Source organism: Gymnoscopelus braueri (genome assembly GCF_963280865.1).
Source record: "Gymnoscopelus braueri genome assembly, chromosome: 9".
Lineage (NCBI taxonomy): Eukaryota > Metazoa > Chordata > Actinopteri > Myctophiformes > Myctophidae > Gymnoscopelus > Gymnoscopelus braueri.
This window is the reverse complement of record NC_137610.1, coordinates 21509724-21528242: the sequence shown is the minus strand read 5'-3', so window position 1 is coordinate 21528242 and position 18519 is coordinate 21509724. Positions and strand designations below refer to the sequence as shown.

Here is an 18519-nt window from a genome sequence, read left to right as displayed (position 1 = left end):
GAACATCACACATTTCTGTTGATTGATATATGAAAGCTTTAAAATACTAAAAGTTCAAATGAAAATGTTATTGCCAGTAAATATAAGATGAAGTACAATATTTGTTTATATTATACTGTAACCCTTCAAAGCTCTAAAGTGCATATACTGTATTATTGCATATTTTTTATTGTATTATGTTTTGTATATTCACTGCAAGTGGAAAAATAAAAAAAGCTTTTTATGGAAATAACACATCCTTTGATTTAAAGTTTTTTTTCTTATGGACTTTTTCGTTTATAGGCATTCTTTCAAACGATTAATTGGCAAGTAATTATATTAAGGTACTGCACTCTGGTTGTTATAGGCCTATATTCGTTAGACTTTTAATAGGCCTATGTACAATATTGGCCATAATATGCCTGCCAGTAAAATCCTCAGTGTTTATTTTTTTTGGCATTATAACTCGAGTCAGAGGGTGTCCAAATTTAACCAAATTGACAAGTAATATGTTCACTCTCTGAGTTAAAGTATTTTTTGCTGTGTAATAATCTCTGGCCTTGAAACATGGCTACGGGGATAGATGCTGGGGTGAAGAAGAGAAGCATGTTCGTATATAGTGGACAGACTGTGGACTGGTTTATAATGAGACACAAAGCCTTGCCTCGGCTAGACTAGTTGTCTGCTTTTTGATAGATCCACGTGAAGTTGGGAGAGAAGAGGACCCAGCCCCATTTGGAACCTCTCCCTCCGCTATATAGCTCCGAGATGAGGTTCCACAGATATGGGTGCCGTCAGAGTGCGACACCGGCAAATATTGGCCAATATTGTTGATTCTTAGCTTTTTCAAACACATTGTATCCAAAAAGTAAAGGTTAACTCCCTGCTCTCAGATGTTTTACATTTTAGCGGTCAAGAAAATCTAAGCGACGGGTTGAAACAAGCGTTTAAATCGCTTATTTAGTCAGCCTGTGGCCAGTCAACCCCCGTCCGCATGCGCTGTACTGCGCCCGTAAGGTTGCATTGGGAAAACGTGCCACAGGCTGACTAAAAAGGAGATTTAAACGCTTGTTTCAACCCGTCGGTAACATTTTCTTTACCGCTAAAATGTCAAACACCTGAGAGCAGGGGGAAATAACTTTACTTTTTTGGATACGATGTGGGAAAAGGGTAAGAATCAACGATATTGGCCAATATTCACCGGTGTCGCACTCTGCCGGTACCCTACGCTGTGGGACCTCATCTCGGAGCTACATAGCGGAGGGAGAGGTTCCAAACGGGGCTACAGGAGGAGGAGACCGTGTGAGAAAGTGTATCGGTGACCCCACAGCCAGCTGCTATTAAGTTTTAATTAGCTGCTGAATGGCAGCGACGTGCAGGAGCAGTCAGACGTCGAGACGTGCGCTGCATCCCCCCCACTGTGGGAAAGTTCATCACGCACACAATGGCCCTTCTCACAGAGAGAACCCCCTATAGCCTTTATATTTTAATTAATAGCGACTGAATTGAAAAACTGGACAATTCGATGTGCATTTTCCCATGTTATAACGGACGGATATTATAGGCCTATATACTTTGTTAAAGACAGAGATGATCGCATAACTTTGACAGTGAAAGGGAGAGAATTTGGGTGCATTAAGTAAAAAACATTGGACCATATTGAAGATTGAACGCTAGGGCCTTTTTGATTTTTAATCAGGTTTTAGGATTACCCTGTATTCAGTATAGGTCAGTCAGTTGCATTTAGATTTTAGAATAAGCCTATATAATATATAGGCAATAGGCTAAATGTCTGATCCAAAGGCCAAAAAGTCAAACAACAGATGGACACTGGTGAGGTCAAGACAGGATTATTTCCAAGTCTTTATATTGATATTTATTATAATCATAGCTTAGGAGAAAGAAAACTATATATATCGAGTGGAGTCAAAACTTAACCAGCAAGCTTCCTTTTAAAGCAAATAGACAAATGATTTGCCATTATATTGAAGGACCATACAGGCTTTTGTGATCTTTTTGGTTTGCTTGATTAAAAATGTTTTTGATTTTTTGATTTTTGATTAAAAACAATTTATGGATAGTTTTACTGGTAGGCCTATATGGTTTTCCAAATGAAAAATAAAGTCAAATTAATAGAGGGGAGTATAGCACTGATAAAATAATGGTAGGCCTATTGCTTTTGATGTTTTTCAAATTCAAGAAATTATGAAGTATTAACATGCTCTTGCTGAAGAAGAATCTATATAGGCCTATTAATCATTACATTTATGTTGAATTAATTGTGTGCTATTTTGTAAAGAAATCTGCACACATTCAGGTGAATTTTTATCTAATTTAGTGCATGAGTTAATTGTTTTATAATTTACACATCTGTGAATGGAGGCCAATTCACTTATTTGCACGAAGCAAAAAGTGTAGGCTACTTTATCATTATCTAAAATGAAAAATCAAGAAGAGGAAAAAATTAGTTTTGATTAAGGTATAGCTGTAATTAAAGTATACTGGCCACAACCCTGGCTTAACAGCTAATATACATGTAATCACCAAGCTATATGTGAGCCCACATTCTCAACACTGCCATTCTGTATTCAATGACCCTCCATATTCACAGTAAAAAAAACTCCTCAGTGTTCATTTAAATCTGAGAGAGTACAAATGGAACCATTTTGGCTCCATTTTGTACACTCTAGTTAAATGAACACTCAGGATTACAGCGTTCTCTTGTCAGTAATTGACTGAGACAGTTATTAGTTATAGGCTGAGGAGTGCTTTTTGATGAGGGTCTTGTGAGGCGGGCCGGCCACGGCGGCCAGGCAGGGACCTGTTGGTTCAGCCCTGTGGCAGCTATGGGGTCAGCAGGTCACTGGCTGGACAGTCCCCCAGAGGACAATAAACAGGGCCGGGGAGACGCAGGGGTCATCGCCTGAGCCAGAGCCAGAGGTCAAGGGCCTCTAATTAAGTGGCTGTTTCCTCTTATTCCCAAGTGGCCAGTGGTCAGAGAGATGGACAGGAAAGGGAATGGTGCAGGCCTTTTGCACGGCAAGTTAACTCAACCCCTTTAAACAAAACAATAAAAGTATTATGAATATTATATTAACAGAATCAACATGAAAGAATAAAGCAATTGCATTTGACACAGGCAAGCAGTTTATAAGAGGAGAATTTAATTGTTTATAAATGGAGACTGGAGAAAAACATACTGTATATCTCTAAAATTCCTATATTTAATTGGAATTTTGGCAAAGATACAGCTATATTACTGAGCATTAAAGTATAGGTCCAGATATATATCACATGGACTCAAACGTCCATGCAGTCCAGCACAGAGGCAGAGAGAAAAACTGAGGTTTGTTGCACACAGCTCTGCGGCAGAACATTAAACATTTTGGAGGGAAAGTCAGAAGGAATTGTTTACGCCTTCTTAAACTCTGAACGTATAGTTTATGTATATCAAACCTTTAGCATAAGAATGGGGATGGGGCCTGTGAACTGACACTGACCTTTCTCCCAGGATGTGAATGGTAGGCCTATCGCTCAAGGGCTGTACCCGGCAGTCTTTCAGACACAGACCTGAGTCTTGGCCCTTCCCTAAACTCCTAATCAGGCTGATTTAATGTATCCTTCAAGCCCCTCCTGCATCACCCACCCAACTGCTTGAGAGTCGCCCATCCATTGGAGGCCCACACGCTCCTCACCCCCTGCAACTGGGCCCCTACACTTGTGGAAGTTAGAAGAGGCTGGTATGAAACAACAGGGGCCCCTCTCTCTCTTTCCAAGGAGTCTGGGTCTCTTTATAATCAATTGGTTCCTCCTCTATGGCGCTTGATGCTTAATCCAAACTATTATGGTAAGAATTCTGGAATAGTCCAAATGTGAGAGACAAACAAAAAGCTAAAATGCTGCTGTCAGCTCATGAAGATATGACAATAAGAGAGAGAAATAAACTTAACCATCTGAACCCCAGAATCCATATTTTGGGGGGAACATTAGCCAAAAAGCGAAGAGATTTGGAGTACGGAATAAGCAGTGCAAGTGCAGAGGACAGGTCCATTTTACTAAAGTGTTAAGAAAAATGTAATTGTTCAATTCTTTCATTCAAATAATATAACATATATAACATTCTCCAGCACTGTTTCCCAAACACTGGGTCGGGACCCATTTGTGGGTCGCGGACACATTTTTATGGGTTACGACCTAAATATGCCTTTATTTTTATGTTTCCTACATTTTGTAAAATCACACATTTTCTTGAATTAAAAACAAATTCAATGATTTTTCAAAAGAATTTCATGAATAGATAAAGAAAACAAATATTTTAGAGGTAGTGAAAATAGCCGATCTACAAGAGTTTGTAGATCTGCTATTTTCACTATAGCTTGGGTCAAATTTCTGTTTGGGTCTCAAGCTAAAAAGATTTGGAATCAGTGTTCTACAGCATAGCCTACTGTGGCCCATTATCCATATATATACCTTTTGTGGCACAGGCCCAATTGCAAGGCATCTGACTTGAAAGAAAATCGCCAGGTGAAATATTGTTCTATAACATACACTGTATTCTATACTGTAAAACTGCGTTCACAGCAATAGGCCTATATTTCAAGGAGGGTAATAGTAGCATAATAACACATGAAACAATTGTCGGACGCGAACCCTCTTGATTGGTGGGTGTTGCCAGCGGTGCGTCCAATCACACCCTTTTAATCTCCACAGCACGTGTCTCTGTGCTCTTGCATGCTCATTGTGTACATCGCTGTTTCCCAGAAAGTGGGTCGGGACCCATGTTTGGGTCGCGGACCCATTTTTATGGGTCACGAGTGAGCGTCTCTTTTTTCGTTTTTTAAATTATTATTTCAAAAGATTTTTAGAAAGTAAAAAAAGAAAAACTTTTTCAGAAATTAAAAATAAATGTTCACGAGAAATTCATGAATTCTCAAAATACATCTAATAAATTCCATAAATAAATTAATATTTTTTAAGACGTAGTGAAAATAGCAGATCTACAAGCTCACAAATGTGTGGCATCGTGACATGTTGTGAGCTTGTAGATCTGCTATTTTCACTAGTTTGGGTCCTGGGGAGACATCACATTACTATTTTGGGTCTCGAGCTAAAAAGTAGTTAAACTAGTTAAACACACTGAAATAGGCATAAGCTAAATGTAATAGCAAACCACGGGTGAACCCTCAAGCGACAATCGACTTCAATGATACAAATACAAGCTCTGAATGTTAAATAATCATACACACAGATGACATTTTCGTTTAAATTGTTAAGCAATATTTTGAAATGAAAATAAAGTAGGAGTAGTTGAATAGGCCTATATATGACACTAAGATAACACACTTCAATACCAAGGTTGCTAAAACTTAGAATACATTCTTGCTCAATAAAACCATCAATTGTCTGGAGCCTAATCAGTCCTCACAGATTTTAATTTGGCAACAAAATTAGACCCAGTTAGCCAGAGTCAGACAGAGGATAATATGTGACTGAGGCCATAACTTAAAAAGGAATACATATAGCCTAAATTACAGAAAAGCAAGGTCCTTGTTTGTTATTTCGTTTTAACTGATTTGAGAAAACACAATTTTGTGAACACGTTTTACTTATCAAATTGTGTTAATTTGTTATGAGGCTATTGATTAGTATTATCTGAGCAAAAATAAAGGTTTGATGCAAATGGGATGCTTGGAGAGTTCTGAATACACCAAAGCAAAATCAGTCACATAATTTCAGTCATATCATTTCAGATGGCAAGTGACCAAATGTTGATCAATTATACATACAAGCTACCAGCCAAGAAAAATAAAACAATTCACTATTGTATAACGATTAGCCTACAAAATCTATAGATAAAATAACAGTATTTGTGCTGTCCTCATGACATTTATCTAATTGTGCTACTATTCAAAATATATTCAAATTTGGAGTTCCCACCAATAATATTTTAATTGCAGTTTTTTCACACCTAAATCCAGACGAAGAGCAAAACACTCCTCATACTCGCTTTCATTCTCTTTTTTGAGAGAATGTTATGATTTATTCTCTCTTTTTTTCTTCCTTTAGTGCCAGTATTTAAATCCTGGAGGAATAAAGAGCAAGAAGAAATGCAATCAATTTTAAATTGAGGTTGAATTTAGTGCAGGCACAAGCTGGGCACCATGCCACCATGTGTGTGTGTGTGTGTGTGTGTGTGTGTGTGTGTGTGTGTGTGTGTGTGTGTGTGTGTGTGTGTGTGTGTGTGTGTGTGTGTGTGTGTGTGTGTGTGTGTGTGTGCGTGCGCGCGCGTGCGTGCGTGCGTGCGTGCGTGTGTGTGTGTGTGTGTGTGTGTGTGTGCAAAGCTAAATCTTCAGTGTTAATTTAAGTGTATAGCATCCATTTGGATCCATTTGTACACTCTCAGAGTAAAATTAACACTGTCTATTATACTGTGTGGAAAGCACAATAACAATGAGATGAAATCATATAGAGTCCACTGCAACTGATGGCTTTGTCCATTTATAGAAGAGGTACATTCATTTGTAGAGCACATTTCATACACAAAAGAAAATTCTAAGTGCTTTAAAGAGCATTTATTGCAGAATAATAAAAGGTATTTAAAGAGAATATATATAATAATAAACTAACCCTTCCTGACTGTAACTTATAGCAAGGGTTCCCAAACTTTTCAGGCTGCGACCCCCCCAAAATAATCATATTTGAACTGGGGACCCCCCACCCTGACAAACACTTGGAATTGTAGACATTATTTAGTTTGCCTCTGTTCCACAGATAAATATCCGATCTACAAGCTCACAACGCCTAGCACTGCAAGGCGTTGTGAGCTTGTAGATTGGCTATTTTCACAATGTTTGCCTCTTTCTTAGGTAATTGACAATTTGGCCAATTTGGTATTAAAAAGGTCTTAAAAGTCATTAAATTGTAACTGCAGATACCCTGCACACTTATACTGTGTTGGTTTGTTTACAGTTGAGTGAGAAAACAATGTTGCACATTAAGGTAATCATCTAGGGACCCCCCAAAATAAATTTGGGACCCCCCCCTGGGGGTCCACACCCCCAGTTTGGGAACCACTGGCTTACAGCACTTTGCTCTCCCTCACTCAGTACAATCAGAACAGGCCATTTCCTCAACACATAAACTCAAGTCATTGCTGTTGTATAGACCCTCACACATTTACACATTGTACACATCTGAACAGGCAGCTTCTTAGTAAGTGAACCAGGTTTAGGATCAGGATGCATTTGGCAGGGAATTCACAAATGCCAGTCTGCCCATTTGTTCCAGGACAAAGGAGAAAAGACAGATAAAGGATGGAGATAGAGACAGAAAAGATGAAGGGAGAGGGGAGGGAGGGATAAAGACACAGTCATTTCAATGCGCATGCTCACAGACAGGCGCAGGAAGGCTCATCAGATCTGCATACTGCATGGCTTGGCATTGTACGCAACATCACTGAGGGTGAAGCCAGTCCCCTCTCTTACAGATCTACCATGACATGCTGGCAGCTCTGCTGTGATTGGCTGAGGCCAGTATGACTGGTGCAGTCAAAGGTGAAAGGTAAAAGGTTTATCATGGCTGCCTAGTATTTTTATTTATTTATCATGGCTGTATAGTATTTAGGCTACTATGGCTTTAACTTGGTTAGTAAGTACTTGGTAAGTACAGATGTTATGGTACAGATGTTATGGGTATGTCCATTAAAAGTGAAAACATGGAAAAGTCGGACAGTGATTTAAAACATACAAAACAGGAGATGGAATGGACATTTAATTTGATTGATTGAATACTTTATTAACTGTTTTGCAAAAAAAGGTACAGTTCCATACAAAAGGATACTAAAAGGATAAATCCAAGAGAGCATTATAGCCTGTTTCCATTGGGGTCCTGTGCATTTAATTCTGTCCTCTTTTTTAGATTGCTTAGACTGGCAGTTCATTCACTGATTATTTTGTATATATATATATATATATATATATATATATATATATATATTGTACAGTTACTGTAGTATGAATCCCTATCTTCATTGCACATACACATATACACATATTCTATTGCATATTGTTACACTACAGGGAGGCAGGGAAAGATGTCACGTGCTGACATGACCAGACAGAGGCAGGTATACAGGATCAAAAACCAAGACTGACTTTTAATACAAATTGAGGTGACACATGTGAACATCTCAGACAAACTAAAACAAGTGACACACGACAAATGAATCAAAAGGACTGACTAACTGGGATCAAGACTGATGTACACGTAAGGGGTGATTACAAATGAGATACAGCTGGGGCAAACTGAAACAGAACCAAGAAAACAAAACATGTAGAAATACAAGACCTAGGCTAGGCTACAATCAATGAGACAAAAGTCTGATTGTGACAGAAAGAGACCATTCAAAAAAGTTGTATCCTCAGCATCACTACTGCTACATCTCCACATCCCCAGGCAGATGGTGGAAGAAGTACTCAGATCTTTTACTTAAGTAAATTTACTTAAGTAAAAGTAGCGATACCACAATATGAATATATTGACAAGTAAAAAGCTTGTATTCTGAATTTTACTTGAGTAAAAGCACAAAAGTATTTGCCTCCAAATATGCTTACACTACCAAGTGAATATACTAACATTATTCAAAAGTTGTCAAATGTTGTCGAATAGCCAAAGTATAAAATAGGGTATAACTTAATTGGTTAATGTATGTTTTGTAATCATAAACTAAAGTACTAGTTGCAAAAAAAATCTAAAAGTTGTGGAAAAGTACAATATTTGCCTCTGAGATTTAATGGGGTAGAAGTATAAAGCATTATAAAATGGAAATACTCAAGTAAAGTAAAAGTACCTCAAAATTGTGCTGAAGTACTTGAGTAAATGCACTTAGTTACTTTAAACCACCGTCGCCAGTTCTTTGGGTTCATCTCCGTAGGAATTCAAACAGGCATTCCAACAGGCTGGTTTTAGGGTGATTATACCAGTCAGCATTCATGTGGACACGGGGGACATGATCCGTGTCTGATGTGTGGCTGCTGTGTTAACCTTTGACCACAGACTGTCTGGAAGGCCACTGTGACGGGGAGTCAAGGTCAAGGGGATGGGGGATGGGCGCAGACCGCATCTGGGGGGGATATAAGGGGTCCCTGTCTGGGAGTGTAGAGCCCAGACAGTCCCAGACGTCTATCTTTAGGGGGGACACTGTCATGAGTAGCCGTCAGATGTCCCACCCCATCCGCTGTCTGTCCCCGCTCACCCCCTGCAGCCGGGGGGGACAGGGGACCGCTGACATCTAGAGACTGGCGAGGGTCTGGTTCCCAGACAAGATGGATGGACAGGGGAGACACACAAAAAAAGGCATGAAACAAAACTTGCATGTTTAAATGACTCAAATACATCTGACAGAATTTTTACCATATTCACACGGCGGTCATTTTGCTCGTGTCATACTAAGGGGAGGCGGTTGTTCGGCAAAAAATAAAATTACCTTTTATTTGTGAACCACCAAGCACAGCACTGTGTAGACAAACTATGCAAATGCAGAGCGTAATCAGCATAATCCCAAATGAATGAAATTTATTTTAAATATATTTGGTTTTAAAATACAATACAAAATACTTTTTGTCAGGGCTGGTGTGGTAGACTTTAATGGTTTAAATTAATGCTAGGGGGGGGGGGGGTAAGCATCAATGAATGATGCTTGCCCAGCAGGCAAACAGGCAGAGACATGAACACAGTGTATTGTAAGGAGGAAAAGTGACGCACATCAAGGGCTGTGGTGAGGTACTGACCACTGGGGGGAAAAACTTAAAAGAGAAGGGAAAGTGTCTGTGTCACACAGTCCATATGCAGTGATTTTTTTTAAATTAATTTACATTTTGGCCTGCTGGCCTTCCTCATAATTAACAAGGGTGTATTGTAATACAGTGTATTGTAACGGAGTATTACAACAGTGTATTGTAAAAGACTCAGTATTGAAAAGTATTGAAGTGTATTGTAACTGTCAGGATGAGTGTAGAAGATGACCCAAAAGCAGGATTACAGGGCAGGCGGTGAAGTTCAACTCAAAAAGTCCAATTGCAGAGTACTGAGGCAAGCACCCAAAGACACACCAACATAGGTTTATGGACCAAAAGGTCAAAGAACAGGAGAAAAAATAGGGGTATTTGTAGACAGGGACCTAATTATAAGCAGCCAGAAGGTGAACTCAAAGTACAATCAACACAAGGATTGGCTGGGGCTTTGTAAACTGTATAAATTACAATAAAGTATATTAAAAAGCAAACAGGACACAGGTGACAGGGGTTAACAACAATCAGGGTGGGGAGACAAGACACAAAGGCTGACAGGAAGCGTAAGAACTTTACTACAAAATAAGAGACACCTGGGGATTAACAGACTAACAGAAACTGCAAGACCAAAACACCAAAACAAGGAGCAAGAACACAAGAGAAATACATGTCCAAGTCCAAAAGCTGAAGAGTGGGTCAAGATAGTATTTTGTAACAGGATGTATTGTAACAGGGAGTAGAATCAGGAGCAACCACCTTTATTGTCACATCACAGGTTCACGGATGTAATACAGTGGGTGAAATCCGTTTTTGTGCAAACTCCATCGTTTTGGTTGTTTCCAGAAAGATAATTAAGAAAGAAGAGGGTGGACAGGAGGAGCAAGGGGGGAAAAGAAAGAAAAATCATATTTACACTTAGCATATCCATCGGTTACAGTATGTGCATGAGGTTTAGATATAAGGTGCATGAGCATAGCAGCAGGTAGGCCTATACACTGTACATGATATATAGACATTAAGGTGCAAGAAGAATGATTAAGGTGCAGAGTATCAGCGCACATATAGGTTCAACCACATAGTATTGTAACACATAGTATTGTAACAGGTAGTATTGTAACAGGGAGTACTGTAACAGGGAGTATTGTAACAGGGTGCACAAGGGCATATTTGCAAAAGCTTGAGCAAAAAATGAACTCCCCCTACAGGTAATAAATGGTGCTACTCTTAACACCAAAAGCACCAACCTGTCCCCTCCCCCTCCCCCACCCCCTCTCCATCCTGCCAACTGACATAACCTGTCACAGAGTACACTAGCAATGCTACTCCTGACACACACACACACACACACACACACACACACACACACACACACACACACACACACACACACACACACACACACACACACACACACACACACACACACACACACACACACACACACACACACACACACACACACAAAGGCATGCGTACACATAAGGCAGGCCCCCTAGACCTCCCGGGTGATCCGCAGTGGAGCGTGTAGCCACCTGTCAATCACCAGACCCTGCCCCTGTCTTAAGAGAGACATTTCGTCTGGGACAACGGCAGCCCGTCCCTCCCCATACATTCTGCCTCCCCTAGCAACCATCGTTGGATGACTGGGAGGCTTTGTCCCCTCACAACGGGAGTCCGCCATTGAACCCAGGAGTCCCTAGCAACCAGAATTAGCCGGTGCCAGAAAGGGCCTTTTCTGTGAAACCGGGTGAAAGGCCTGTTCTTGTCCCCATGTCTGGGATTCATATCACAGGCCTGAATGGTGCTCCCTCCTCCTTTTAAATGCTGGTGTAACGGAGCGTATGAAGGGGGCTAGCCGTGAGCGGATAGGATCATGGTTAATCTGCTGTTCCTCTCTGCTGTGGTCCGATAGGGACACTTAAGCAGCCTCTGGGGGCGGTCAGTGGCCTGGAGAGACCTGTGTGGATATACCTGGACGAGGGGGCGGGGGGGGGGCAGTAAAGTTCATCAGTGGGCTTTAAACACAGGAAACTCAGGAGGGAATGACGTTTTGGGATTTGTGTTTTGTAGTCCATGGTGAGCAGCAGAAAGGGAACCTAGTCACTTGAATATTGATTGATTGAATACTTTATTAACATGTTTGTTAGCAGTACGGCAGTACAGTAAAAAAAGCCAAAAAGGATGACACGAAAAGCATGTTTTTTTGTCAAAAGGGGCTTGTTGCCATTATGGTCCATTGTATACTCAATTCTAACAGGCTTTTCGACTACGGAGGGTTAACCCAGAACCTTTCAGAACCTGAAACCTTCCAGGTTCTGCCGTGTTTTTTTTAATGGCGTACCACCCCTGGTACGTAAAAAAAACCTCTACAAGCTCACAACGCGTCACAACACACAATTGTGAAATTATAAGTTCTGAATTATGAGTTCCCAGAACTCAGGGTTAGTAGCCTACAAGCCTACCCCCTAAGCAGGGCCCAAAATTCTGAGAAGAAGCTGATCTGAAAGCGAGCCGTAGCGTATTGAAACAAATCCAGAAACCTGTGAAATACATTACACAGAACTGCACGGTCCACTTAGTTGTTGTTGTGGAAAAGAGACGTTGGTTGTTCATACTGCAACTCACCAGGAGGCCAGTCACACCTGCAATGAAATAACCAAGGTGGTGTAAAGTACATTTACTCAAGTAAATGTTTTGGTATTTTTTACTTTACTGGAGTATTTCCAATGTTCTCTACTTTTACTTCTACTCCACTGCATATCAGAGGGAAATATTGTACTTTTACTACACAACAATTATTTGACAACTTTAGTTACTTTGTAGATTTTGATTATTATTACAAAACATACATTACCCACTTCAGCCCTATATACATTTCGGCCATTTGAAAATAGCCAATCTACAAGCTCAGATTTTTATACATTTTGAAAACTAAATGGGACCTTCTGCATAATGAGTACTTTCTACTTTTGGTACTTTGAGTACATTTTGATGCCAATACTTTTGTACTTTTACTCAATACAATTTTGAATTCCGGACTTTTACTTTGCAATGTATTTCTACATTGCAGTATTGATACTTTTACTTAAGTAAGAAATGTGAGTACTTGTTTCCACCACTGCTAAAGCTGCACGCCACAAAATGTGTGCTACACACATAACCGAACGGAAGGGATAGGAGTAGGAAACTGAATAGTTTATAAACAGTTTTATGGACTTGTGGATGTTTTCAGTGGCAAGGTTTTACAAGTCTCTTTACAAGAGAGTGAACATGCGGGCCTGAATGGATCTATAAGCCCTGCAGGTCCTCTTGCATTCTCTCTGGCTCTTGTAAAGAGGTTTATGGTGCAGTGATTTGAAAATGTCCCGGACAATATCAAATTAGAAAAGTATGTTGATATGGCAATATTTCAACTTTCTGCTGATTCTAATTCCTTTAACCACCCCAGCATCCCTATTGTGGGCATAGTAGGCAAATATTCAGTGAAAATAGTCAAATATTCTGAAAAAATAGAAGCTCTGCAAGCTCACAACGCCTCGCAACGTGTTTCTGCGATGTGGAAAAACAATTAATCGAGACTGGACAATAACATGACCTCCCACAGAGTTACCGTACTACTATTATGTGCATACCCACAATGTATAGCAGATTACAAACTAAGGTAAACCCCCTCGACGAGCATCACCGGCACACAGAGAAAAAACATACACAGTTCCTGGTATGTTCTTTTTCATTAATGAGCGTCTCGGTGGCCCCCTGTATTGGAGTATGTTTTGTATGGCGTCCATACTAAAACTTTCGTGCCGACCCCTCTTTTCCCACCCTTCTCCTTCTCTCGCCCTGTCAATCAGGGGTCCTGATTGAGCCTGGATGGATGGCAGGCAGTCAGTCATCAAGCCCTGAAAGTGAGGCCTCTTTCGCTCCCTGTTCTTCCCTCTTTGACGCCCCCCCACCCCCTCTCGCCCCAACAAGCTCCCTCCTTCTCTAAAGCAGTGGTTCTCAAACATTTTCAAGTCAAGGACCGCCAACTTGATAATGTATTTGGCCGCGGAAGATTTGTCAATATTTCAAAAAATGTGTCAACATTTTCTGAAAATATCACAAGCTCACACCATACCTTATGTGTTTAACTGTTCCGCATTTTACTGGGGACCCCCTGGATCCCTCTGATGGACCCCTGGGGATGGACCCCCACTTTTAGAGAACCAGTGCTCTGCAGAGCATCGCTGCTCTTCTCCGTCTCACTGTCTTTCTCTAGACTGAGTAGTTTTGTTTCAGTCTTTATCTGTGGAAGGGACAGTGTGTTGGGTCATCGGTCAGCATAAAATATCTGTCCAAAGTATAGGGTAAAGATTGGGGCGTTCGAATGTTCAGCCCAGAGGGCCCCACATTGCCCGGCCCGGCCCGGGAAGGGGTGGGTGGGGGTCATGATCCCGTAAGGGAAGGCTCCTCTGACCTCCGAGGGGAAGGTCTAGTATCATAAAAAGGTCTCTGATTTAGTTTTAACAGGCCTCTGCATACGCCCTTTAAGTGGCTGATGAATAAACATGAGGACACAAAGTTGGGGCGGGGACCGGGGGGGGGTGGGGTGGGGCGGGGTGTGGTGGCGGAGTTTGGGGGCCGAGAGGGGCCGAGAGAGAGGGGCCCCAGTGTGTGTGGATGCATGGGGTGGGGTGGGCTGGGGGGTGGGCAGGGCTGATGTGCTCCCTTTCTTCCCAGCAGGGCTGCATCTCGTTTAATTGGAGCACTTGTGGCACCATTACCTCCTTTACTCAAACACGTTACTGATGACAAAGGGAAACAGCGCTAAGCCTGCCTTTGTTAGCGAGAAGAAAGATGAGGAGATGGATTCCTCGCCGCTACTCATGTGTGGGAATCGTCCACGCTCCCACCGTGAGCCGCTCTCCCCAGCCAATCAAACGCCACGGCCGGGAAAACTGAATACAGAGAATATGGAAATTTCGTGTTGGCATTATCCAGTGTGCATCAAAAATGTTCGACAGACTGGGCAGTAGTAGCGTCTGCGGGGTAGGCTATATACAGTAGAAATAAACCGCATGATGAAAGGACATGGTCAAAGTCAAAATAGCATCGATTCATCCTACACACACAGCACAATCCTGACCCCTCGAGGGCCCATTTTTACTCTTTCAGAGTTAAATTAATCATTTCATAAATAATATTGTTTCTAATTGTCTTCATCAAACTTGTACTCCTTTCCATTGCAAATCGATCTCTCACGCTCTGTTTGTGTCTGCAAGCATGCCACCATACCTGTACAGCCCTGCCAGTGACCTGGCTCTTTGCTTAACCTTTGACATGAGGTCACCATGATGAAGCTTGTCCCCAGTTTGTTTCTGGTCACTCCTGTGTCCCAAGAGACCCTTAGGGTGTGACCTTTGCCCTTAGTCTGACGTCTCTGGAGAGTGTGTGGGGTCAACCCATGGGTCGTCTGGGGCAAAGTCCTTAAACCAGTGATTCTCAAAGTGGGGTCCGGGGACCACCAGCGGTCCCTATCAAAATCAGTTTAAACACTTTTAACCCTACATTCATCAGCTATTTGAAAATAACCGATCTACAAGCTGAATACACGTTGCGATGCAATGCGTTGTGAGCTTGTAGATGTGCTATTTTCTAAAACATCTTGAACTTTTTTGAGAAACATTTTGACAACACAAATCTTGAATGGAGGTCCCTGGCACAAAATATTTGTATATGGGGGGTCCACGGCCAAATACATATCAATTTGGGGGTCCTTGACATGAAAATATTTGAGAACCACTTTGTTAAACCATATATCCTGACTCCTGTGTGTCAATCTAACTCTGATACAATAGGTCCATTTGGTTACATTTATACACACTCAGAGTTACAAATGGATACATTAATTATATGGATTTTACTGAGTAGCCTATTCCTCGTGATTATGGTACATTTTGTTAAAACACATTGATGAACAAAAAGAGGGACTGAATCCAATTCACATAAATGAACATCACAACACAAAGAAGTAATTGAATTATTTACTATTACAAGCAATTCAATTATCCAGCTTGCTCTTCAAAACAAGGATGATGAAAATACACTGCTGTCAATACAGAACAATCAATACAATTATCAATACAAATATTAGAAATGTAATAAATAATTTTTGTATTAAATTATTTGATGGAGTATAATGTGATATCGTAAATCCTACATGTAGTATGGTACAATGGTTCTGTTTTTCCATTAATGTATTCATATCCCATAACATCACATTTGACAGTCAGTAAGTGTTAATGTAAAGGTTATCCATTATCCATTCAGCACACATAAAATTACAATTTCACAGCACTTTTGCTTCAAAATATTTCCAATACAAGGAAACGATAATGCAAACAACTATTTAAACAGACACATTAAATGCAAATAATATTTGTATGATAAAAGACAATTCTCTTGCATTCATTTCAAACTTGGCCTATTGGTTAACAACAAATATGTTTTACTCATAGCCTTGAACGCTGAACTATGAAAGCATCATCAACTTAAAGTGCAGTTTGGATCAAATTGATCCAAATTTAATAGATCTAAAATGTAACAACGATGAATTAGATTATTTCCCCTGCAGGCCAAAATAATGCTGTCCATGATCTGGCATGGTGGGAAATTACACACCTGTTAGCAGGTTGTAATAAGCACAACTTATTTTTTTAAATGAAGACACCATTGCATCTTAATGACATTATGGTTGCTGTCCTGATGTACATAAAATGAGGGTTCATTTATACATTTGTAGCTCTGAGAGTGTACAAATGTAAACAAATTTGTACACTCTTAAATTAACACAATTTGGATTAGTGTTTCATTGAGAAGTATGAATTGTCTGTACTTTTATAGCCTACTATAATAAAAATAGCTGTCATCATGGTATGTCGAAGAAGTGTAATAAAGAAGTGTCCAGCAGGAGAAATGTCACAAGATTAACCACCTGGTGTCCCAAAATATGTCATTTTTTCCCTCCAAAAAAACGTTAAAAAGATTTGGTTAAACACTTTCTCATATTTACAAAAAATAACACATAAACAAGCTCACAACTCGCCGCAATGCAATGCTTTGTGAGCTTGTAGATCTGATATTTTCAAATATCTGAAGTATCAAATATAGGGCTTAAGGTGAAAGAGATTATGGCCTGTCATCAGTTCTGCTCCACAGTGAAATTTGACTCCGCCCTGCAAAAACAAATATAATGTTATAGTACAATGAAACTGATATGACCACAGAAAGTGATACTGTAAATATTTTGCTTTACTAATCATAAATACTGCCAGTTGGAGTTTCAGTCACCATAAACAATAAAACAAATATCTTCTGCTCCTCAACTCAATAAAAATCTCTGCTTTTGCAATGACAATTTACAAATTGACACAACAAAACCTTGGGGAAGCGTTTAATTTTAATTCCCAGACCAGCTAATACACAAGTAGGCCTACAACAAGCCAACAAGGTCACTTTGAGACGCCACAAAACCCCTATCAACAAACAGCACAGAGAGAGAGTGGTCATTCCATAATAAACAAAACAGTGACAGGGACAACAGTGGTAACAATGGTTTCCATCATGACATGTGGCACGTACACTCATATCTGAAGTCCATTCACACTGTACTCAACGTAGTCCCCAGTGAAAGGACATGAATTGCAATGAGTCACACGTGATTATTACTAAATGGGGATCTGCTGCCACCGTGAGGACATTTACCACACTGTGCTACAAGTGAACAAAGACACCGCCATGGATCATGTGAGTGTTAACATAAAACTATTGTTCTACTACATATAGGCTCTATGCACAGCAGCTATAATGTGAAGACATTCACAGGTGTTACCGATGATACTAATGAAGGCTAGGGCTCTGTACACATTACTTTCTTGTACATATTTTTCACTCTTCATACCAGTAACCTGTAAGCTGATTGTATGACGTTCTGTATAGTAGTGTGTATATCTGTCTGTCTCTTATATGTCATCATGATTTGTGTGCATGGGGATCTCATCTTAAACAAGCTCAGTGCTTAATGAGTCTTCCAGTTTAGTAGTAGACCTTGTATTGTGAATTTGTACTTCCATTTACTGTTGTTCTCATGTCTTACTAAATAAAGTACATCAATCAATCAATCAATCTGTTCCATTCTGGTCAAACAGAGTCAGGGTGCTGATATTGTGAATTTTGGGTCACTGGAAACACTCTAAGGGGTTTCCAAATGGCCCTTTACGGGTGTGTAACTCTGAGTGTGTACAAATGGAACCAAATGGACCCGTAAGGGAAATAGAAAATTCTGAGAACCACTGTGCTACACTAAATGGAACAGAGCCTTCATTAGTATCATTGGTAACACCTGTGAAGGAAGTGATAATATGGCTGGTGGTGCATAGAGCCTATTGGCAACACTTACATGTCCTTGTTCACCATATGGTTATTGTATTCCAGGATAGGTGGAATGGTCTCTTCTTCATCAGGAAGCTGTGGATAAAAAAATAATAATAAATACAAATAGGCCTACCCATCACTATTCAGAAAAAAACAACAACAAAATATTTAAAAAATAGAACATGTTGTTGGCATTATATTCTTACAAATACATGGTCTGTGTAACGTGTCATGATAGAAAACATGATACCACTGTTTCTGTAAACAGTGGTGGCAGACTTTAGATTTCAGAATAAGAACATCTTTGGCATATTTCTGTTATTATTTGGTAAAAATCTGG

The 18519-nt window shown here is 40.2% G+C and overlaps 1 protein-coding gene across 2 annotated transcripts in view; it reads right to left on the bottom strand.

The window, feature by feature from the left end:
• rhcgb (Rh family, C glycoprotein b) overlaps positions 1 to 18519 on the bottom strand; it is a 49605-nt gene that overhangs the window by 20867 nt on the left and 10219 nt on the right. Inside the window, exons 10-11 of one of the 2 annotated variants that reach the window (XM_080438344.1) lie at positions 18205 to 18272; positions 16926 to 16981 (exon numbers count right to left, since the gene is read on the bottom strand). In XM_080438344.1, coding sequence (XP_080294470.1) covers positions 16948 to 16981; positions 18205 to 18272 — 102 coding nt within the window. In that variant the 3' untranslated portion in view covers positions 16926 to 16947. Of the gene's footprint in view, positions 1 to 15777; positions 16982 to 18204; positions 18273 to 18519 lie in introns of those variants that run through there. The other variant, XM_080438343.1, reaches the window with a different exon arrangement.